This window comes from Rhinatrema bivittatum, chromosome 3, assembly GCF_901001135.1.
Source record: "Rhinatrema bivittatum chromosome 3, aRhiBiv1.1, whole genome shotgun sequence".
NCBI lineage: Eukaryota > Metazoa > Chordata > Amphibia > Gymnophiona > Rhinatrematidae > Rhinatrema > Rhinatrema bivittatum.
Window position 1 is genome coordinate 453093094 of NC_042617.1, and position 24260 is coordinate 453117353.

The window sequence follows — 24260 nt, forward strand, 5'->3', positions numbered from 1 at the left end:
TCAGAAGAGAATTCCAGAGAAGAGGACCTATGACACTGAACATATCTAATAGATTTTGGACATATTGAAGCAGATGACATGGGCGATAAAGTCTCAAAACTGTGTTAAAACAATGTAGGGCCAGATCATTGATGGCTTTTAAAATAATAGTTAGAACTTTGAACTTGATTCTCCAAGATACTGGGAGCCAGTGGAGACTTTGCAGTGTGGGAGTGATACATTCGCAAAGAGGGGTTTCCTGAAAGAAGGTGTGTGGTGGCTTTTTCATCAGTTGAAGTGCTTTAGGGTGGTTTGATGAAGGCCCAAATGTAATGCCTTTCAATAGTCCATAGGAGTAATAACAAATGCTTGGATGATGATTTTGAAGTCACACAAAAAAGGTTTTACACTACAAAGATGCTGAAGCTTGAAGAAGGAAGCTTTGACTACTTTTTGATGTGCGGGCACAAGAATAGAGTCAATCTGGATATCCAGGTTACTTGCCTGGCAGATATAATAGGAATCTGTAGGTCATTGAAAATAAGAGCAGCAGGCATGTCAGGAATAGGGAAACAGGCCAACAAGATGACATTGATCTTATTTAACTTTAAGACAAGTTCATTGTTAACAACCCATTTTTAATCACTAAGGGCCTCATTTTCTAAAGTATCGCAGGCTTGCGATACTTTAGAAGATGAGGGGCGGGGGGCCAAAACGGGGGGAGGGCCTGCGCTAGCCGGCAGTGATCGCACCGTCGCGGTGCGATCGCTGCCGGTTTCGCACCCAATAGCGCCACCATAGGAGGTGTAGCTATTGGGAGCGAAAGCTGCCGCGAAAAGGCACTTACCTTTTCGCTGTTCACGGCGTCGGCGCAGAGTCGGCCCCGGTGACGCCCCGACTCCTCCTCTTCCGGGGCCGACTCCGCCCCGACTCCGCCTCCATCCTAGTATCAACTGCATGTTGGCTCTGGAATTTGTTCAGACCATCAATTCTTCCACACACTAAATAGGCCATACTCTTGACTTAGTGTATGGTGACAATGGAGGCTTTGCAGGATGTGATAGCTTTTGTTGGAGCAACATAAACAGGTATTGTAGTACATTCAAGACAATACAGATCCCTTATTGTGATTGCACTTGTGTACAGTAATATAGATGTCGATATTCAAAAGTTATTTAGATGGATAATTTAGCCACAGCCAGGGTGGGTGGGAGGTGTTTCTGTGCAGAGCAGAGTTAGCCACATAAGTTATGTGGCTAACTCTGGTTACGCCTTAGGGCTGTCCTAAAGTTGGCTGGATATACTTATCCGGCTAACTTTAAAATAGCTGGGGATATTCAGCAGTGCGGCCATGCTGCTGAATATCCCCATTCAGCTAGCCAGATAGCTATATCCAGCTAACTTAACTAGCCACTCTGCGGCTGATTATCGGTGCCATAATATTATTGAACCAGTTGAACTGTTTGATTTTTTTTTTTTTACTTGTGTATAAGCATCATGAAGTGAGGTGATAACCCAGCATATGCTATAGGGAAATGTGAAGTGGGTCTAAACTACTTGCCATTCTAAATAAATAGATGAAAAAAGGTGACTATGTGGGTACACAGATTGAAGAACATAACACTGACATGTTACTATGTTCTTAGAATGTTTAGGTGTGACATCTCTCCCTCCATCTGCTTTGGGAGGATCTCTCTCATCCCCAGTGGTAGCTTCTGGAGAACCTGTTTCTATTCCTGACAACCTGTTGAAAACATGTTTGACCAAGCCCATCATTTTTAAAGGTGAGTGTACTAAAATTACATGTCAGTGGTCACCAGTGGTTTTTGTTTGGGTCCTGTTGGGAATCTGATGCATAAAACATGACCTCTATCCACCTATCACTGCAAGTTAAAAATTTAAATAGTTTTTTCCCTTGATATTCTACTGTGAATACTGCAAATACTGCCCAGGAGGGAAGGGTTAGGCCGGCCATCATAGTTGGTGATTCAATTATTAGAAATGTAGATAGCAGGGTGGCTGGTGAACGTGAGGATCGCCTGGTAAATTGCCTGCCTTGTGTGAAGGTGGCAGACCTCATGCGTCACCTAGATTTATTTATTTATTTATTTATTTATTTATTTAATTAAATAATTTTGATATACCGATACTCAAGACTAGTGTCTTATCGTACCGGTTTACATTGAAACAAGGGGTAACCATTTAACTAGGAAGATAAAGTTACAATGAACAGGGGTTTACAGAGTGGGAGAGTAGAGAGTAAACGCATACGATTAACATAATAGATTATAACGTAACTAAGTGTAGTGTAACAAAGTATAACATAGGAACTTAGACAATAGCTTAATCTTTAGGTCTATAAAACTGCAGGCACGAATGAGTGAGGAGGAGGGGGGCGGATTTGTGAAAATAGCGTGCATAGCAGTGCTGTTAGTAGGGTGTTCCTTAAGGGAAGGCTTGTGTGAACAGCCACGTTTTTAGTTTCTTTCTGAATGAAAACGGGCATTGTTCTTGTCGAAGTTCCGGGGGCAGAAGATTCCAATGATACGGGCCGGCCGTGGATAAAGTTCGTTTCTGGATGGAAGTGTGACTGGTGGATTTGTTAGGGGGGGCTTGGAGTGATCCTTTGTAAACCGATCTGATCGGTCTTGTGGAAACGTGAAGTTCGAGAGGTATTTTGAGTTGTAGAGTAAATCGGTGATATATGTTTTTGTGGATGATGGATAAGGTCTTGAACATTATTCTGTGGTTGATAGGTAGCCAATGTAGGTTTTTTAGGATTGGTGTAATGTGGTCCTTGCGCCGAGAATTTGTAAGGATCCTTGCTGCGGCATTTATATAGGATAGATAGGCATAGATAGGATTATAGACAGTGCTGGGGAGGAGTCGGCTGTCTTGATACATGTGGGCACCAACAACATAGGAAAATGTGGGAGGGAGGTTCTGGAAGCCAAATTTAGGGTTTTAGGTAGGAAGCTGAAATCCAAAATCTCCAGGGTGGCATTCTCTGAAATGCTTCCTGTTCCACGTGCAGATCCCCAGAGGCAGGCAGAGCTCTAGAGTTTCAATGTGTGGATGAGACGGTGCAGGGAAGAGGGATTCAGTATTGTAAGGAACTGGGGAAACTTTTGGGGAAGGGGAATACTTTTCTGAAAGGATGGGCTCCACCTTAACCAGAGGGGAACTAAGCTGCTGGCACTAACTTTCAAAAAGGAGATAGAGCAGTTTTTAAACTAGAACAAGGGGGAAAGCCAACAGTCACTCAGCAGTGCATGGTTCAGAGAAATGTATCCTTGAAGGATATTAATGAAACAGGAGAGTTAGGGCATCCCAACAGAGAGGTTCCAATAAAAGCAAACGTAGTCCATGTGCCTATATGTAAAAAATCACTAAAGCTAATGATTTCCAAATTAACCTTAACAACTGAAAAGCAGGTTGTTAATACAAACAAAAAACACCCTTTGAAATGCCTGTTGCCAATGCCAGAAGTCTAAAAGGTAAGATGGAGAGAGTTAGAGTGTATAGCAGAAAATGATGATATTGACATAATTGGCATCACAGAGACTTGATGGAAGGAGGATAACCAATGGGACAGTGCTATATCAGGGTACAAATTATATCGCAATGATAGGGAGGATCAACTTGGTGGGGGTGTGGCACTTTATGTCCAGGAGGGTATAGAGTCCAACAGAATAAAGATCATACAAGAGACTAAATGCTCAGTATAATGTATATGGGTAGAAATCCTATGTGTGTTGGGTAAGAGTATAGTGATAGGAGTATATTACTGTACACCTGGACAAAATGGTCAGACAGATGATGAAATGCTAAGAGAAATCAGGGAATCTAACCAATTTGGCAGTGCAGTAATAATGAGAGATTTCAATTACCCCAATATTGACTGGGTAAACGTAACATCAGGACTTGCTAGAGACATAAAGTTCCTGGATGTAATAAATAACTGCTTCATGGAGCAATTGGTTCAGGAACCAATGAGAGAAGGAGTTATTTTAGATTTAATTCTTAGTGGAATGCAGGATTTGGTGAGAGAGGTAACGGTGGTGGGGCCACTTAGGAATAGTGATCATAACGCAATCAAATTTAAACTAATAACTGGAAGGGGGACAATAAATAAATCTACATCTCTAACACTAAATTTTCGAAAGGAAAACTGATAAAATGAGGAAAATAGTTTAAAAAACCTGAAAGGTGCAGCTGCAAAGATTAAGTGTTCAACTGGCTTGGATATTGTTTAAAAATACAATTCTAGATGTGCAGTCCAGAAGTATTCCTCCATTAAGAAAGGTGGAAGGAAGGCAAAATGATTACTGGCATGGTTAAAAGGTGAGGTAAAAGAGGCTATTTTAGCCAAAAAAACATCCTTCAAAAATTGGAAGAAGGATCCATCTGAAGAAAACAGGATAATACATAAGCATTGTCAAGTTGTGTAAAACATTGATAAGACAGGCGAAGAGAGAATTTGAAGTGAAGTAGGCCATAGAGGCAAAAACTCATAATAAAAACTTTTTAAAATATATCCGAAGGAAGAACCTGTGAGGGAGTCGGTTGGACCATTAGATGACCAAGGGGTTAAAGGGGCTCTTAGGGAAGATAAGGCCATTGCAGAAAGACTAAATGAATTCTTTGCTTCCATGTTTACTAATGAGGATGTTGGGGAGATACCAATTCTGGAGATGGTTTTGAAGGGTGATGCGTCAGATGAACTGAACCAAATCACTGTGAACCTGGAAGATGTAGAAGGCCAGACTGACAAACTGAAGAGTAGCAAATCACCTGGACCAGATGGTATGCATCCTCGGGTACTGAAGGAACTAAAAAATGAAATTTCTGATCTATTAGTTAAAGTTTGTAACCTATCATTAAAATTATCCATTGTACCTGAAGACTGGAGGGTGGCTAATGTAACACCAATATTTAAAAAGGGCTCCAGGGGCGATCCGGGTAACTATAGACCAGTGAGCCTGACTTCAGTGCCAGGAAAAATGGTGGAAACTATTTTCAAGATCAAAATCATAAAGCATATAGAAAGACATGGTTTAATGGAACACAGTCAACATGGATTTACCCAAGGGAATTGCCTACGAAATCTGCTTCATTTTTTTGAAGTGGTTAATAAACATGTGGATAAAGGTGAACCAGAAGATGTAGTATATTTGGATTTTCAGAAGACGTTTGACAAAGTCCTTCATGAGAGGCTTCTAAGAAAACTAAAAAATCATAGGATAGAGGCAATGTCCTTTTGTGGATTTCAAACTGGTTAAAAGACAGGAAACAGAGAGTAGGATTAAATGGTCAGTTTTCTCAGTGGACTGCCTCAGGGATCTGTATTTGGACCGGTGCTTTGTAATATATATATATAAATGATCTGGAAAGGAATACGACGAGTGAGGTTATCAAATTTGCGGATGATACAAAATTATTCAGAGTAGTTAAATCACAAGCGGATTGTGATACATTACAGGAGGACCTTGCAAGACTGGAAGATTGGGCATCCAAATGGCAGATGAAATTGAATGTGGACAAGTGCATAGTGTTGCATATAGGGAAAAATAATCCTTGCTGTAGTTACACGATGTTAGGCTCCATATTAAGAGCTACCACCCAGGAAAAAGATGTAGGCATCATAGTGGATAATACTTTAAAATCGTCAGCTCAGTGTGCTGCAGCAGTCAAAAAAGCAAACAGAATGTTAGGAATTATTAGGAAGGGAATGGATAATAAAACATAAAATGTCATAATGCCTCTGTATCGCTCCATGGTGAGACTGCACCTTGAATACTGTGTACAGTTCTGGTTGCCGCAACTCAAAAAAGATATAGTTGCGATTGAGAAGGTACAGAGAAGCATTCAGCATCCAAGCCATTGACAGATGGGAGATTTGGATGGAATAAACTTCCTTTTTCTTGAGTTAACAAGATGGATCTGTCCCCAGATGAATGAGAGGACTGCTGGAAAGCTGAATGAGATATGCATACCAAATCTGCTTGGACCATGCTGGAGCTATGATGATTAGTCGAGCCCAATACTTTAGCATTTTTTGTGCTGTTCTAGCTATCAGTATCGGTAGAAAATCGGTAGAAAAGCGTGTATTAGGTCTGCATTCCAATTGAGCAGGAAAGTGTCTTAAGCTAACTTGTGTTTGCTGGGTAAAACTGAGCAAAATTTTTCCAGCTTTCTGTTCTGTTCTGACATGAATAGGATTATTGTTGGAAGACCCCATAAGTCAAATAGTGTGTAGATTGTTGATTGTTACAGAGACCACTCATGCGGACAGATGACTCTGCTCAGATAATCCGCTAGCATGTTGGAAATCCCTAGAAGAGAGGTGACTGATATTTACATGCCCATTCCCATCTCCTTATGGCTTCTTGGCAGAGAAGTCATGAACCTGTGTCTCCCTTTTTGTTCACATAAAACATGGCCACTTGGTTGTTGGTTTAAATGAGAATGCTCTTCCCATGGAGAAGATGTGTGAAATTCGGCATAATGTATTTGATTGCTCTCAGTTCTAAAGGTTTGATCTGAAAATATCCTTCTTTGACAAACCATGCCCCTTGGGTTTGAAAAGGTCCAGTGTGGGTACCCCAACCTTTTATAGAGGCATCCATTGCTAAGGTTACTTGATGAGGGAGCCCACAGGGTGGAACTCCTTCCTGAAGAATATTTAGCTACCAGCGTCATTTCCGTTTCATGTTCTTTGAAATTTGTACTTGATTATCAAAAGTTGGGTTAGCTGGTTCCATTGACAACATACATCCCATATAGAAGTGGAATTACATGAATTGAAGCTACCATATTATGACCTAAACCAACCAAGATTTCTCTGGCTATCAAATGCTGCTTGTGCAAAAGCTTGTAAATGAGTAATTTCAAAGTGTTTGCTCATTTTGATGGAAAAAATGTTCTCTCCTGCAATACATTTATTCATGCTCCAATAAATTTTATTTTCTGGGTCAGCACTAGATTCAACTTCTTGAAATTCACCAGAAATCCCAACTTCTGCAGAAGCTAGATTGAATTTTAAATGGAGACTAATGCACGCACTTGGGAGTTGGTCTTGACTAGCCAATCATCCAGATATCGGAAAAATTGGATTCCCTGACACTGTAAATGTGTTGCTACTTCAGCAGGTGAAGACTCTTGGTGCTATTGATAATTCAAAGGGGAGTATTCTATATTGATAATGGGAAGGGTCCACCTTGAAGTGAAGATAATGCCAGTGGGTGGGATGGATGGGTATTTAGGCATATTCATCCTTCAGATCGAGGGCGCAGATCCATTCCCTCTTCTGGATGTAGGAAAGTATCATGTTGAGGGAATTTATTATGAATTTCTCTTGCAACAGATGCATGTTCAAGTACAGGGAATGGAATCACTGCCCATGTTGGAGCACAAGGATTGCTCACTGCTGAAGAAGCAATTCCTCTTCTAGATAGAGTTGTATTAAGTGAGATGGATCAGGATTGAGGGCCAAACAATGAAGAATAGATGGTAGCCAGAAGAAATGCCATCAGTATCCAGATTTCATGATCTTGACAACTCAGCAGTCCTTGGTTATCTTATGCCACTCTTCCAGCAAGGCCTGGATTCCTCTCCCTTACTAGAGAGGGCACGTGTCGAACATTTACAGTGATCAAAAATTAGACTCATGTTTGGACTGGACTTGTTACATTACTTTAGGTTGATGACATTTGTGCTGATGAGCATGAGCTAGAAGTTACTGCTGTTATTGAGCAGGAAGAAGCAGGAGCCAGTATCTTTGGGAAGGGTAGAAAAGGCATCTCTATAAGTATGGCTTCCAGAAAGTGCAGAAGGAACATTTTGAAAAAGACAATTTTTCAGGTCCTGTCAAGAGGAATTGGACTTTTACATTTTGCTTTTATCTGTGAGACGGTTTCTCTGAGCTTCTCTCCAAAAAAGGTATCCTAGACAAGTCACATCCACCAACTTGTTTTGAACATCATCGTGTATGCTGCTGGCTCTCAACCAGGCCATGCACTGAGCTCCGATAGAAGCCATTGAGGTACATGATATAGTATCAAACGATTCATAGATAGATCAAAGAGGTGACATATGCACTCTTCAGTGTCTAGAAGTAATTGCAGATAATAATTTCCGCCTCAGTTGACTGAAGGAAAGGTTTTAGCTTCTGTATACAGTCATGTAGATACTGCGCTGTGTAAAATTGGTAAGAAGAACTCTGTGCACTTAGCATGGAGCTCTGAAAAACTTTCTTCCCAAAATTGTCAAGCAATCTGGGATCTTTCACTGGAGGGGTATTGGAATATATTCTTGTTTTCTTTGTTTTCAGGGTGGATTGCATGACAACAGATTGGCGAGGTAATTGGACTAGTCCAGATCCTGGTGATTTATGTACTCTGTAATTGAGGTCTAATCTTTTTGCTGCAGGGGCACAAGAGCTGGGGTTTCCCCATATTTTCATTTGCAGCTGTTGCAGGATATTGTGAACTGGGCTAGTTGCTGGTTCTGCTGAAGTGTCCAAAATTTGAAGGAGATCAAAGGTCTCTGTCCAAGGATTTTTTTTGCACACATTCATTCCAAGCGGTTTCCCCAGTTTATCTAATAATTTTGGATAAGAAAGGTCTTCTAGAGGAGAGGAATGCTCTGGAGACTTCAGTAGTGGGGCAATCCCTCTTCCAAATCCAAAGGCATGGAAATAGTAATCCAGGACCCCAGAGATGAAGGTGGTGAAATGGGGTAGCCCCTCAGTCGCCTCTGAGGGAAATAATCCTTGTGGACAACCTCTAAGCAGTTGGACTGTGCTGCAAGTGAATGAGATGAAGAAGAACCTCTTAGTGGGGGTTCTGATGGTTTAGATACCTGATTGGGAATACTGGGTCTCTGTGTTGTGGGTCAGCACTAGCAGAATTGGAGAGGAGAGGATAGAGAGCACTTTCTTGCTCTTTAGCCAAAGAGATAAAGAAATTCTTCAACAGCTCCAATACTTGGTGGAGTGGTTGGCGTGTTTTGTGACCTGGTGTGGATGATGGAACATTTTCTTCAGACAGGCTCTTGTCCTTGAATAGGATGCTTGTTTGAGGAAAGAAAAACCAGAGAAATATTGGACCTGGTGTCTCAAAACATAAGATTTCTGATAGATCTTGTTGGTGTACAGGCTCTAATGATTGGAGGAGATAGAGGTATTACATACATCTCCTGCTACTCTTGATGACTTGCATAAAGCTGTGTCGGTAATTCAACAAGATATCCATGGTACGGGATTGAGGCATCCTACAGTTTGTCAATAACGTCGAGGTATTTAGCTTCTGTGGTGCCGAAAACTGTTTCGATAGTGCTGGATGCTTCAGCATCATTGTGGTTGCATGTTTTGATGGCACCAACATGCCATATCGAGTGTGTGTGCATTGATGGTGCCAATGACACATGAGTTCCATGTATTAATGAAGTATGGGCAAAGACCATCAGTGCACGATGCATCTGTGCACTGTGCGATGCACTGTGTATCATTGGCTGTGATGCACTGTGTGTTAACAGTGCTGATGCATTCTGCATGGATTAATTATGTGTCGCATGCAGAGCAATGCTTTTTCAATGCTAGCTGCTCCAGAGGCTTCAGAGAGTGATCATCTTCAGTGCAGGATGGTCAATGCTTATTGACCTTGAGCTTGCAGCTTGCCTTACCAATGGGGGAATCTTTGAGCAGCTTCTGCTCAACTCTTTTCCTGGAGAGGCAGATGATGCTGCACTGTAGGAGGAGGACTAACTGTGACTTCTAAAAGAATCAGTTCTTCCATTTTATATGCTCTGGCATGTTGAGTGAGTGGGGACATCCAACCATAATTATAACAGTTATCTGGCAATGGTAGCATAGTTCATGGCTACCTATAATGGACATTACTTTGCCAAAAATACGTGTTATGACCATTGGTTGCAGACGGCTGCGACCGCTCTTACATCATGTGCTGCCGCCCTTTCTTCTTTTGGTGAACTCAAAGCTGTGGCTACTCGCTTCTGATGCATGTTGCCCTGTCCCGGGACTCCTCATGGCGGCAGAGACGCTGTCGACCTCCATGTCTCCTCCGGGCCTTCCTAGGAACGTGCATGTGCTACTCGGCCCACCTTTAAGGATGCAAGGGCGGGAACCTCAGGGGCATCTCCTCCTGATGACATCACTAGCCCTGGTCTCTTAAGCACCACCAGGGCCTGGCTCTAATCGATTTGGTAACGAGTTTCCTCATTGCTGATTCCTGCTACTGTCTCCTCGGACTTGTGGCTCCTGTATCCTGCACTTCCTGGCGTGAGACACTCCCGGGTACCAGCTCCTCAGGGGCTCGCTCCTGTCTCTGGCTATCCCGCACCTCGGAAAGGCCCTGCGCCTCAGAAGCCTTGCCTGCCGGCTCCCCCGCTCCTCAGGGTCGCTTCTGGAACTACACTGCTTCTTTGGAGACTCAGCGTTGGTGTACCCCGCACTGCGGGCCATTGCCTTTCTACTTCAGTGACTGTTCCATGCTCCCCTGCTCCTAGGGGCAGCGCCTTGTGTACTTCAGTGACTGTGCTGTGCTTCCCACTCCTCGGGGCAGCGCCTTGTGTTCTTCAGTGACTGTACCATGCTTCCCCACTCCCCGAGGCAGCACCTTGTGTACTTCAGTGACTGCGCCATGCTCCTTGGGGCAGCACCCTGATTCACTTCAGAGACTGTGCTCACACTTCCCTGCTCCTCGGGGTGGTGTCTACGTGCATTGCCAGAGACTCCATTGGGCTTCCCTGCTCCTCGGGAAAGCCTACGTCATTCTCCTGTGCTGACTCACCACGTGGATCCACCCCTTGGGGTAGTTCCCTCAGCATTCCTCCATACTATGCCTCGCATTCCCTGCTCCTCGGGGTCTGCTCTGCACTCGACCACTGTGAGTTCCTGCTCTGACAGTTGCACCCACATCCCTGCCTCTCTCTCTCCGTATTCTCTGGGCTGTGTCATCTGCTGCTACAAACCTTGCCTTCCGACGGTGAGGCCCAGTGGGGCTCCTCCCCGTGGGCGGTACCAACTCTCACTTCGGGCCAAGGGCCCACTAACTCTTGGATCCTAACAGATTGCCAAGTCCATGGACCCGGCAGAAGTCTCGGCTCTCCAGGCCATCCCAGGCCTGGCACAATGAATTTCTGAACAAAAAAAATTCTTAGAAACTCTGGCAGCAGCCATAGATAATCTGAGTACTCGTTTGGACGCCGCCTCGACGTCTACCAAATCTAATTCTGCTACCTCTATGCTGGTCCATTGGCCTACCGTGCCCTTGCCGGCACCCCCACATTTCTCGGGAGACTCTCTTATGTGCAGGGGTTTCCTGAATCAGTGTAATATGCACTTTTGCCTACAACCAGCTTACTTCCCAGATGTAATCACCATGATGATTTACATCCTGTCCCTTCTGTATGGTAAGCCCTTGGCCTGGGCGTCACCCCTCTGGGAGCATGCTGACCCGGTTCTTCGAGACTTGCCGGACTTCATTGCTTTATTCTGCACTGTCTTCGACGACCCAGGTTGAAGAACCATATCTGGGTCTTCCCTCCTACATCTACAACAAGGGTTCAGGTCTCTGACTGACTACATCATTGAGTTCAGGACCCGCTCATCTGAAATTCGCTGGAATTCGGATTGCCTACGTCCTATCTTCCTCGAGGGTCTGAGCCCCCGGATCAAAAATGAGCTGGCGGCTCGAGAACTGCCGGAATCCCTGGATCCCTTGATAGACCTTGCTGGTCGCATTGACTGCCGCCTTCGAGAATGTTCACAGGAGACTAGAGCATCCAGGAAGCTTGCACCGAGCTCATCCTGAATTCGACGTACGTCCTCTCCCAAGCCCAATACTGCTCAGAGCAAAGAAGTGGAAGAGCCTATGAAGATGGGTCGAAGTAGGCTTTCCCAGAAGGAAAAACGCCATCGCCAGCAATCAGGCCTCTGCTTATATTGTGGCAAATCTGGACACGCCATAGCTTCATGCCCAGTCTGTTTGGGAAACTCCCAGGCCTAGGTTCTGCTGGAGGACTACACCTAGGCCTGATTTTGCCCTTTCCTCCATTAACCGTGCTCGTCTCCATTAAGCTGGACAATCAGGAGTTTGTGGTGGACTTCTTCATGGTGGGTCACTGGTTTCCCGCCAGCCTCTGGTGGGAAGCCTCTTGATTGTCCATTAAGCTGGACAATCAGGAGTTTGTGGTGGACTTCTTCATGGTGGGTCACTGGCTTCCCGCCAGCCTCTGGGACTGGCGGGAATTTTATTTTGAAAAAACTTGCTGAACATCTCTGAATTCCTACCATCCACTCCCCAGTGCCCTTACTTCTCTCCTCCATTCATGGAGAACCTCTACCAGGCGAAGTTACTCACATCACGGCTCCTATCCAGCTCCGTACTGGGTCCCTACATGTAGAGACAATTTCATTCCTCATTTTGGATAAAGCAATACATCCAGTAGTCCTGGGACTATAGTGGCTACAGCAACACACCCCGTAGTTTGACTGGGCCACATTACAACTCTCTCGCTGGGGCCCCTCCTGCCATGACAAATGTTTGGAACCCGTCTCACCCGTGCCTTGCCTGACCAATTCAGCCTCTCTTCTGGGCCTTCCTCCGCAGTATTCCTCATATGAGGACATATTCTCCAAAAAGGCTGTGGACACTCTACCCCCACATTGCTCCTTTGACTGTGCAATAAATTTGCTTCCTAACACGGAACCTTCTTGGGGTAGGATCTATCAATTGTCCTTGACCGAAACGCAAGCCATGTCAGAATATATTCATGAGAACTTGGCTAAGGGCTTCATTCAGCCCTCCAAATCTCCCGCTGGAACGGGCTTTTTCTTCGTGGGGAAAAAAGACGGTTCAGCCCGGCCCTGCATCAATTACCTTGAAGGACCGCTATCCTTTGCCCTTGATTTCAGAGCTTTTCGACAGGTTTCAGAGGGCTAAAATCTTCACCAAATTGGACCTCAAAGGAGCTTACAATTTGGTCCGGATCTGCCAGGGAGACAAATGGAAAACCGTGTTTAACATGTGTGATGGCCACTTTGAATATCTTGTTATGCTGTTTGGCCTTTGTAACACTTCAGCAGTTTTTCAGAATATGATGAACGAGGTCTTCAGAGACATGCTCTATCAATGTGTCGAGGTGTACCTGGACGACATCTTAGTTTTCTCTCAAGACCTTCAGAGCCACCGCCAGGATGTTTGCCATGTTCTTCAGTGTTTGCGGGACAACCAGTTGTATGCCAAACTTGAAAAGTGTTTTTTCGAGCAAGAGTCTGTTCCTTTCCTTGGTTACGTGGTTTCAAGCCTAGGGTTTCGGATGGATCCCCAAAAATCAAACAGTATCTGCGACTGGCCTTAACCCACAGGCCTCAAAACCCTGCGTAGATTTCTTTGTTTCACCAATTATTACAAGTCATTTATTCACCATTATTCTACTCTGACTGCTCCACTCACGGCCATGACTTGCAAAAAGGCCAATCCTTCTCAATGGTCACTCAAAGCCATGACCGCCTTCCAGGATCTCAAGACTGCTTTCCTCCAGGAACCATGTCTTCGCCACCCGGACCCCCAATGTCCCTTCATCATCAAAGTCGACGCCTCTGATGTTGGCGTGGGAGCAGTACTCAGCCAGTATTCAACCACCCATATCTTTAATACATGCTCATTCTTCTCCAAATGATTTTCTCCAGTGGAGCGTAATTACACAATCGGGGATAAGGAGTTGTTGAAGATTAAATTGGCTTTTGAGGAATGGCATCCCTGGCTCGAGGGAGCTCAACCTCAGATTACAGTATATACCGACCACAAAAACCTTGAGTATTTACACCGCGCTCAACGGCTAAACCATCGACAAGCCCGTTGGCCTCTTTTTTTTACTCGATTTAATTTCCTGCTGTGCTACCATCCAGCCAATAAAAATTGCCGGCCAATGCCCTCTCCATGTCCTTTGTCACAGAGGATGTTCCCGATGTTCCACGGCACATTATTGATCCTGCCAAGGTCATCCTTTCAGCTACGTTCACTGTACCACCTGGGAACACAGTGGTTCCACGACAACTACGACGGAAGATACTTCGGTGGGCTCATGACTCCTTGACTGCTGGTCACTCAGGACAGTCTAGAACTCTTTCCACTCTCCAGCATTTCTACTAGTGACCCACCCTGAAGAAGGACACGCAGGCCTATGTTGAGTCCTGCCCCACATACGTTCGTCATAAGCCCCTGGTGGGTTGCCCTTGGGGTCTCCTGCAACCACTTCCCATGCCAAGTGAACCGTGGATGCATATAGCCACAGATTTTATTGTGGATCTTCCTCCATCGGGTGGCAACAATACAATTTGAGTTACCATGGATCGATTTTCGAAAATGGCTCACTTCGTGGCGCTACCTGTCTTCCTTCGGCACCAGAGCTAGCTAACCTGTTTATCCATCAAGTGTTCCGTCTCCACGGCCTTCCTAAACATATCCTCTCAGATTGGGGAGTACAATTCACCGCCCGATTTTGGAAATCCCTCTGCAAAAAGTTTGACATTTCATTGGATCTCACTTCGGCTTACCATCCCCAAGCCAATGGTCATATGGAAAGAACAAACAGGACTTTAAAAAAGTTTCTCCGAGCCTATGTAAATTCATGGCAGAACGATTGGTCCGACCTTAAATTCCCACCAGTGCGTATCCACCGGGTCATCACTCTTCCAGGTGGTTTACGGACGCCAACCGCTGCCTCCTCTCCTGCTCTCGCTATCAGTGCCGTCCCCAGCGGTGCAGGCTACCGTGCAGGAGTTGCATCGACTTTGGGACAACACTAAACAACTTCTTCAGCAAGCCGCTCAAAGATCTATGAAATTCTACGATGCTTATCATCGAGAAGCTCCTCAATGTAAACTGGGAGACAAGGTGTGGCTCAGCACCTGCTTTTTCCGACTTAAACTGCCTTTGGCCTGCTTTGCTCCCAAATTCATTGGGCCTTTTCCCGTGCTCCGCCAGCTCAGCCCAGTTACCTACAGCCTTCGACTGCCCTCACCTCTTAAAATCCACAATGCCTTCCATATATCACTACTAAAACCTCTGGTACTGTCCGACTTCTCTAGGAAATCACCAGAGCCCCAACCTCTGTCATTGGTGTTGCGGTCTCTGCCGCTTCCCCTTCGCTAGGTCTGAACAGTGCCTACCTCCGCTGCTGGAAACGCCGTGTTCCGCGTGGCTGGGACCCCGGCAGCGCTGCCTGCTCCACGTGGCGGCCGCCATTGCTTGCCCGTCTACCCGCTGCCTCGCGCACGCGCGAGGACGCCCATTTTGTGCGCACAGCTCCCGGAAGTCTGGCCCCGCCTGTGCTGATGACGTCACGCCCTAAGCCCGATATAACTGGCGTCCGGACTCCTTCTCCTTGCTTTGCAACGAGGTTCACTACTGCCTATTAGTTCTGAGTTGCGCTTCGTCTGTTCCTCGTTCCTGACTTGACCTTTGGACTGTCTTTGACTTCGCTTCAGCCTGCCGCCTGCCTCTGACCTTGGTTCGTTCCCGAATTCGCTTCAGCCTGCTTCAGTCCTCAGCCTGCTACAGACTCCATTCCAGTCTACAGCCTGCTTCAGTCCACAGCCTGCTACAGACTCCATTCCAGTCTATAGCCTGCTTCAGTCCACAGCCTGCTACAGACTCCATTCCAGTCTACAGCCTGCTTCAGTCCACAGCCTGCTACAGACTTCATTCCAGTCTACAGCCTGCTTCAGTCCACAGCCTGCTACAGACTCCATTTCAGTCTACAGCCTGCTTCAGTCCACACCCTGCTACAGACTCCATTCCAGTCTACAGCCTGCTTCAGTCCACACCCTGCTACAGACTCCATTCCAGTCTACAGCCTGCTTCAGTCCACAGCCTGCTACAGACTCCATTTCAGTCTACAGCCTGCTTCAGTCCACACCCTGCTACAGACTCCATTCCAGTCTACAGCCTGCTTCAGTCCACAGCCTGCTACAGACTCCATTCCAGTCTTCAGCCTGCTTCAGTTCCAGCTTTCTACAGATTCTGCTTCAGTATCCGGTTAGCTACAGTTCCTGCTGCCGCCTGCTGTCCTGTCATCAGCTGGCCCTCGGCCTGTACAGCCGGTTCCTTGCCTACCGAGTACTCTTGTTACGTTCGTGGACCCTTGGGCTGGTTGGAACAGAAGATGGAGTGCTGTGGCAATACACAGCGAAGTCCCAACCAGGAGGCGGTTTGGAAGCTCGAAGCTGGCTGACGCTCTGGTCAAGATGAAGTCCTTGCGACCAAGGACAAAACCCTACTGGACGGAAGGACACTGTTGGACCGAAGAAGAAGAAGACTCTTCGCCCTGGAGACCGGTACTCCTCCGGGAGGAGCCCTTAGGAGCCCAGCCGCTGGGACTTAGGAGATTCACCCTGGAAGCCGAAGTCCCCCCAGGAGGAGCCTGTAGGGACACAGCCGCTGGGACTTAGGCGATTTCCAGAGGATGTGGATAATCCGGATGCAGGCGCCTCCTGCAGGTCGTGGGTCCGGACGGCTGGCGCCTCCAGCAGGTCGTAGGAAATCCAGAAGTCAGTCCAGGAGTTGGAGTCCAAGGGTGGTCCGTAGCCAGTCCAGGGGTCGGTATCCAGAGAGTAGTCCGCAGCCAGTCCAAGGTCAGAGCCAGAGAGCGATCCGAAGCCAATCCAGGAGTCAAGCCAGAAGAATCAACAGCGAAGGGAAGGCAGAAGCAGGACGAAGACAACCAAATACCACAGCAGCACAAACCAACCTCGGGAACCTTGTTGCAAGGCACTGGGTTGTAGTAGATGCAGGGTACATATACCCTGAGGGCGCCTGACGTCATCCACAGGTGCAGTATGGATTTTCCTGCGCTGGCCCCTTTAAGGGGAGCTCCTCCCCGCGCGCGCGCGTCAGGGGGCGGGGCCAGCTGCATCGAGCCATCGGCGTCTCTCCCGAGGAGGGAGAGACGCGCTGGAGGGCCTGGAGGCCTGAAATCTTTGCGAAACGGCCCGGGCTACCCCCGAGGTAGGTGAAGGGACCGGGGCACGGCCCGGGACCGCAACAACCCTTGGACTTCCTTACGCTACAGTCCCAGCCTAAGGCCATCCCTGCCTCCGGACTCTCTGCCTGTTTACTACAAACTCTGCTTCAGTCCACAGCTTGCTTCAGCCTCCGGTTAGCTACAGTCTCCGCTGTCGCCCGCTGCCCTGTCATCATCTGGCCCTCGGCCTGTACAGCCGGTTCCCTGTTTACCAAGTACTTTTGGACTTCCTTTCGCTACAGTCCCGGCCTAAGGCCTTCCCTGCCACTGGACATTCAGTCTATTCCCCAAGTCCCAAGGTTCCAGGACCCTACGGGCTCCTCCTGGGGGGTTCCTGGTTCCCGGGTGAACACCGCTAGCCTGTGGTTCCGCCTCCCGGCCTACCCTGTCATCCTAGGTGGGCCGGCCCAAGGGTCCACTACCTCGCCTGCAGTATCCGACTGCAACAATTGGAAGCAGACTTCACTTTTCAAGTCCAAGATGTCTTGGACGTCAGGAACTGTGGAAAGAGGTGGGAGTATCTCCTCTCATGGCAGGGCTTTGGGCCTGAAGAGAACAGTTGGGAGCATGCGGCCAACATCCTTGACAAGGATCTAATCAGGCAATTTCATGCCACACATCCTAGAAAACCCAAACCCCAGGGGGGCGGGCCTTAAGAGAGGGGGTACTGTTATGACCATCGGTCGCAGACTGCTGTGACTGCTTTTACTCACATCATGTGCTGTCGCCCTCTCTTCTTTGGGTGAACTCGCGGCTGTGGCTAGCCGCTTCTGACGCATGTTGCCCTGTCCTGGGACTCCTCATGGCGGCAGGGATGCCACCAACCTCCATCTCTTCGCTGGGCTTTCCTAGTTGCGCATGCGCGCTACTTGGCCCACCTTTAAGGACGCTAGGGGGGGAACCTCAGGGGCATCTCCTCCTGATGACATCACCAGCCCTGGACTCTTAAGCACTACCGGGGCCTGGCTGTAATCGACTTGGCAATGAGTTTCCTCATTGCTGATTCCTGCTGCTATCTCCTCGGACCTGTGGTTCCTGTATCTTGCACTTCCTGGAGTGAGACACTCCTGGGTACTCTCTCCTCGGGAGCTCGCTCCTGTCTCTGGCTATCCCGCTCCTTGGGAAGGCCCTGCACCTCGGAAGCCCTGCCTGCCAGCTCTCCTGCTTCTCGGGGTCGCTTCTGGAACTACACTGCTTCTTTAGAGACTCAGCGTTGGTATATCCTGCTCTGCGGGCCATTGCCTTCCTACTTCAGTGACTGTGCCACGCTCCCCCTCTCCTCAGGGCAGCACATGGTGTACTTCAGTGACTGCGCCGTGCTCCCCGCTCCTTGGGGCAGCACCCTGATTCACTTCATAGACTGTGCTCACACTTGCATGTGGTATAAGTTTTATGTGCAAAAAGTGAAAAAATTCTAAAAAAAATACAAAGATCTGACCTATGATTATTGATAAGGCTATGAAAGAGGATCGGAAGGCTCAACTGCATACTGCTCCCAGCATCCCTTGGGAGAGGACTCCAGAGGTCACAGCAAATGATCCAGGGATTGAATTCCATAGCCCCAGCTTCCAGAGGCCCCACACCCTTTGCAGTAGAAGAGGACCGGAAGCGTGCACCTAACAGCGCGCAAATCTCAAACCCTTAAATTCTTTGAGTGAAGATCAATTTAATGGTGGTTAAAGAGGGTTGGTAAGTATAGCTTTGGGAAATCATTGGACTTAAAAAAGTTTGGAGAAAGGTGAAATAGTGGGATATATTCTTTAGAGTTTGTGTGTGTCTGAGATAATAAGCAAACCAGAGGTAGTTAATTCTAGTGTCTGTCTTTCTCCTACTCAACCCTTGATTTTTAGGCAAGAGACCCTTTCTCATTAAAAATCAATCAGGCTGTTATCTAAATCACACTATTCGACAAGCCCTTATTGAAAGTTTAATCATCCCCTTGTAGGACACTAGCTGATTAATTTGTAAATTCACCTGTAAATTTAAAGTACTCTAATTCCAACTCCCTTAGTATCCTAAACTAACTAGGAACTCAACAAAATTAAGATGAAGGCAGCAGTCCAGCAGCAAGAGTGGGGCTTTCCAGTCTTTTGCATTGAGTGTCTAATTTATGATTTTTTACTCGCCAGCGAGAGATTGTATGTGTGCACTTGGTGCAAAGAACTCCTGGCTCTCAGGAACGAGTCTGATCGCTGGAGGCTAGAGTGGCAGACTTGGAGGAGCTGAGGCAGACATAGAGGTACATTGATGGGACCTTCAGGGACATAGTAGCCAAGTCCCAAATCTAGTCTGGCAGCCCCAGTGCTGCCTTGGATCAAAAAGGTCTGCCAGTTGGAGAACATCACCCTGGTGTAGCAGGTAGTGATCCTGTAGCAAGGACCTGCTCTCCAGGTGATGTATTGTCCTCTCGCACTGAGGACAAGTCTCCAGGGCTACTGCCCAGGAGGGAAAGGTTAGGCTGGCCATCATAGCTGGTGATTCAATTATTAGAAATATAGATAGCAGGATGGCTGGTGGACATGAGGACTGTCTGGTAACTTGCCTGCCTGATGCGAAGGTGGCAGACCTCACGCGTCACCTAAATAGGATTATAGACAGTGCTGGGGGGGGGGGGGGGGGGGGGGGGCAGCTGTTGTGGTGTATGTGGGCACCAACAACATAGGAAAATGTGGGAGAGAGGTTCTGGAAGCCAAATTTAGGATTTTAGGTAAAAAGCTGAATTCCAGAACCTCCAGGGTGGCATTCTCTGAAATGCTTCCTGTTCAGGAAGCAGGTCCCCAGAGGCAGGTAGAGCTCTGGAGTTTCAATGCATGGATGAGACGATGGTGCAGGGATGAGGGATTCAGTTTTGTAAGGAACTGTTGAAAGTTTTGGGGAGGGGGGAGACTTTTCCAAAAGGATAGTTTCCACCTTAACCAGAGTGGAACCAAGCTGCTGGTGCTAACTTTTAAAAAGGAGATAGAGCAGCTTTTAAACTAGAACAAGGGGGAAAGCTGACAGTCAGTCAGCAGTGCATGTTTCGGGAGAATGTATCCTTGAAGGATACTAATGAAACAGGAGAGTTAGGGCATCTCAACAGAGAGGTTCCAATAAAAGCAAACGTAGTCCATGTGCCTATATGTAAAAAATCACCTAAGCTAAAGATTTCCAAGTTACCTCTATCAACTGAAAAGCAGGTTGTTAATACAATCAAAAAACATGCTTTGAAATGTCTTTATGTCAATGTCAGAAGTCTAAGAAGTAAGATGGGAGAGTTAGAGTCTATATCAATAAATGATGAGATTGACATAATTGGCATCACAGAGACCTTGTGGAAGCGGAGGATAACCAATGGGACAGTGCTATATCAGAGTACAAATTATATCGCAATGATAGGGAGGATCAACTTGGTAGGGGTGTGGCACTTTATGCCCGGGAGGTTATAGAGTCCAACAGGATAAAGATCATACAAGAGACTAAATGCTCAGTAGAATCTATATGGGTAGAAATCCCATGTGTGTTGGGTAAGAGTATAGTGATAGGAGTATACAACTGTCCACCTGGACAAAATGGTCAGACAGATGATGAAATGCTAAGAGAAATCAGGGAAACTAACCAATTTGGCAGTGCAGTAATAATGGGAGATTTCAATTACCCCAATATTGACTGGATAAATGTAACGTCAGGACTTGCTAGAGACATAAAGTTCCTGGATGTAATAAATGACTGCTTCATGGAGCAATTGGTTCAGGAACCAACGAGAGAAGGAGTTATTTTAGGTTTAATTCTTAGTGGAATGCAGGATTTGGTAGAGGTAACGGTGGTGGGGCCACTTGGGAATAGTGATCATAACACGATCAAATTTAAACTAATAACTGGAAGGGGGACAATAAATAAATCTACAGCCCTAACACTAAATTTTCAAAAGGGAAACTTTGATAAAATGAGGAAAATAGTTAAAAACAACAAAACTGAAAGGTGCAGCTGCAAAGGTTAAGTGGTCAACAGGCATGGATATTGTTTAATAATACAATCCTAGACGTGCAGTCCAGATGTATTCCTCGCATTAGGAAAGGTGGAAGGAAGGCAAAACGATTACTTGCATGGTTAAAAGGTGAGGTGAAAGAGGCTATTTTATCCAAAACAAATCCTTCAAAAATTGGAAGAAGGATCCATCTGAAGAAAATATGAAAGTGCATAAGCATTGTCAAGCTAAGTGTAAAACATTGACAAGACAGGCAAAGAGAGAATTTTAAATGAAGTTGGCCGTAGAGGCAAAAACTCATAATAAAAACGTTTTAAAATATATTTGAAGCAAAAAACCTGTGAGGGAGTCGGTTGGACTGTTAGATGACCGAGGTGTTAAAGGGGCTCTTAGGTAACATAAGGCCATTGCAGAAAGACTAAATGAATTCTTTGCTTCTGTGCTTACTAATGAGGATGTTGGGGAGATACCAGTTTCAGAGATTGTTTTCAAGAGTGATGAACCAGATGAACTGAACCAAATCACTGTGAACCTGAAAGATGTAGTAGGCCAGATTGTCAAACTAAAGAGTAGCAAATCACCAGGACCAGATGGTATGCATTCTAGGGTTCTGAAGGAAATAAAAAATGAAATTTCAGATCTATTACTTAAAATTTGTAACCTATCATTAATATCAATCATTGTACCTGAAGACTGGAAGGTGGCCAATATAACCCCAATATTTATTAAGGGCTCCAGGGGCGATCCAGGAAACTATAGACCAGTGAGCCTGACTTCAGTGCCAGGAAAAATAGTGGAAACTATTCTAAAGATCAGAATCACAGAGCATATAGAAAGACATGGTTTAATTAACACAGTCAACATGGATTTACCCAAGGGAAGTCTTGCCTAAGAAATCTGCTTCATTTTTTTGAAGGGGTTAATAAACATGTGGATAATGGTGAACCAGTAGATGTAGTGTATTTGGATTTTCAGAAGGCATTTGACAAAGTCCCTCATGAGAGGTGTAAGGAATCAGGTAGGCGAGAATAAGGTAAAAGTAAAATAATATGTTTATTGATATACAATCTTAATAATTCTAAGTATTAAAGGTATACAATTCTAAGCATATACAGTTCTAAAATATACAATTCTAAGCATATACAGTTCTAAATACTAAAGTATACAGTTCTAAGCATGTACAGTTCTTAAGCATTATTGTTAAGCATATTCATCTGTATCCGTGCACAATATTTCGGCCAATACTCACACCACCCTTTTCATCAGCCTGTCTCAGAGAGAGAGCCCACCACAGGCAAAAGGGACCCAGTCACTTCGTACGTCTACAAAGTGACACGCAGCACTCTGCATGCCAGCAAAGTGAAAGTATGTTTCTCGCTCTCCCCGTTTTGCAGCCATAGCTGTTCGTCCTTTATAGCCCAATGTCAACAAGTGTGCGTGCCAAACTAGACTGTGTGTTTGTGGGACAGGATTACTCCTTGCCAGCAGTTCCAGTCTAAACAATACTCAAGGATAGATAGTCAGGTCATCTTTACTCCAGGCCGAATGTCAGTGCTGCAGCTGATTCTGCAGTTTCCCTAACAAGAGGCTTCTAAGAAAACTAAAAAGTCATGGGATAGGAGGCGATGTCCTTTCGTGGATTACAAACTGGTTAAAAGACAGGAAACAGAGACTAGGATTAAATGGTCAATTTTCTCAGTGGAAAAGGGTAAACAGTAGGGGATCTGTACTTGGACCAGTGCTTTTCAATTTATTTATAAATGATCTAGAAAGGAATACGATGAGTGAGATTATCAAATTTGTGGATGATACAAAACTATTCAAAGTAGTTAAATCACAAGCGGATTGTGATACATTAAAGGATGACGTTGCGAGGCTGGAAGATTGGGCATCCAAATGACAGATGAAATTTAATGTCGACAAGTACAAGGTGTTGCATATAGGGAAAAATAACCCTTGCTGTAGTTACACGATGTTAGGTTCCATATTAGGAGCTACCACCCAGGAAAAAGATCTAGGCATCATAGAGGATAATACTTTGAAATCTTTAGCTCAGTGTGCTGCAGCAGCCAAAAAAGCAAACAGAATATTAGGAATTATTAGGAAGGGTCTGGTTAATAAAATGGAAAATGTCATAATGCCTCTGTATCGCTCCATGGTGAGACAGTATCTTGATTAATGTGTACAATTCTGGTCGCCACATCTCAAAAAAGAGAGTTGTGATGGAGAAGGTACAGAAAAGGGTGACCAAAATGATAAAGGGGATGGAACAGTTCCCCTATGAGGAAAGGCTGAAGAGGTTAGGGCTGTTCAGCTTGGAGAAGAGAAGGCTGAGGTGGGATATGATAGAGGTCTTTAAGATTATGAGAGGTCTTGAATGAGTAAATGTGAATCGGTTATTTACATTTTCGGATAATAGAAGGACTAGGGGGCACTCCATGAAGTTAGCAAGGAGCACATTTAAGACTAATCGGAGAAAAATCTTTTTTACTCAGTACACAATTAGCTCTGGAATTTGTTGCCAGAGGATGCGGTTAGTGTAGCTGGATTTAGAAAAGGTTTAGATAAGTTCTTGGAGGAGAAGTTCATTAATTGCTATAAATCAAGTTGACTTAGAGAATGGCCCCTGCTATTACTGGCATCAGTATCATGGGATCTTCATAGTGTTTGTATACTTGCCAGGTTCTTGTGGCCTGGTTTGGAAACAGGATGCTGGGCTTGATGGTCTGACCCAGATTGGCAATTTCTTATGTTTTTATGTTCTTATACTGGTAGTGCCTATTATGATATCTTCAAAATTTTTCATGTCTATGGAGATAATGTTTGTTGTTTAGAAATTACATCATATACGATAACCAGAGGATGGAAATGAGATAACCAGAGGACAGAATTGAGATAAGCGTGCAGGGGGGTAACTTGCTGTTATGGCAGTTACTACCCTTAGCAGAAGGCATGGAAATTAGTATCATTAATCAATATGCTTTGATGTTTTTAATGCAACTGCAACATTGCTCCCTGCTTGGATGGAGGGGAAAAAGAGGAATTGGATTCAGATAATAACCGAGGGCCCCCACTTCTATGGTCTGGGATACTGTTATGCAGACATAAAGGAAACGGCGCAGGACTGCTTCTACAGCCAAGTCCTAAAGGAAACGAAGAAAGCATACATGGGGGTAACTTGCTGGGGAGGCGTTTACTACTCTTAACCAATAAGCCTTGATACTTTTGATGCAACTCCAACATTGCTCTCTGATTCAATGGCAGGGGA

The 24260-nt window shown here is 45.6% G+C and overlaps 1 protein-coding gene across 1 annotated transcript in view; it reads left to right on the forward strand.

The window, feature by feature from the left end:
* Positions 1–24260, forward strand: part of GREB1 (growth regulating estrogen receptor binding 1) — a 607716-nt gene that overhangs the window by 329699 nt on the left and 253757 nt on the right. Inside the window, 1 exon segment of the mRNA XM_029595920.1 lies at positions 1626–1763. Within this exon segment, the coding sequence (XP_029451780.1) occupies positions 1626–1763 (138 nt within the window).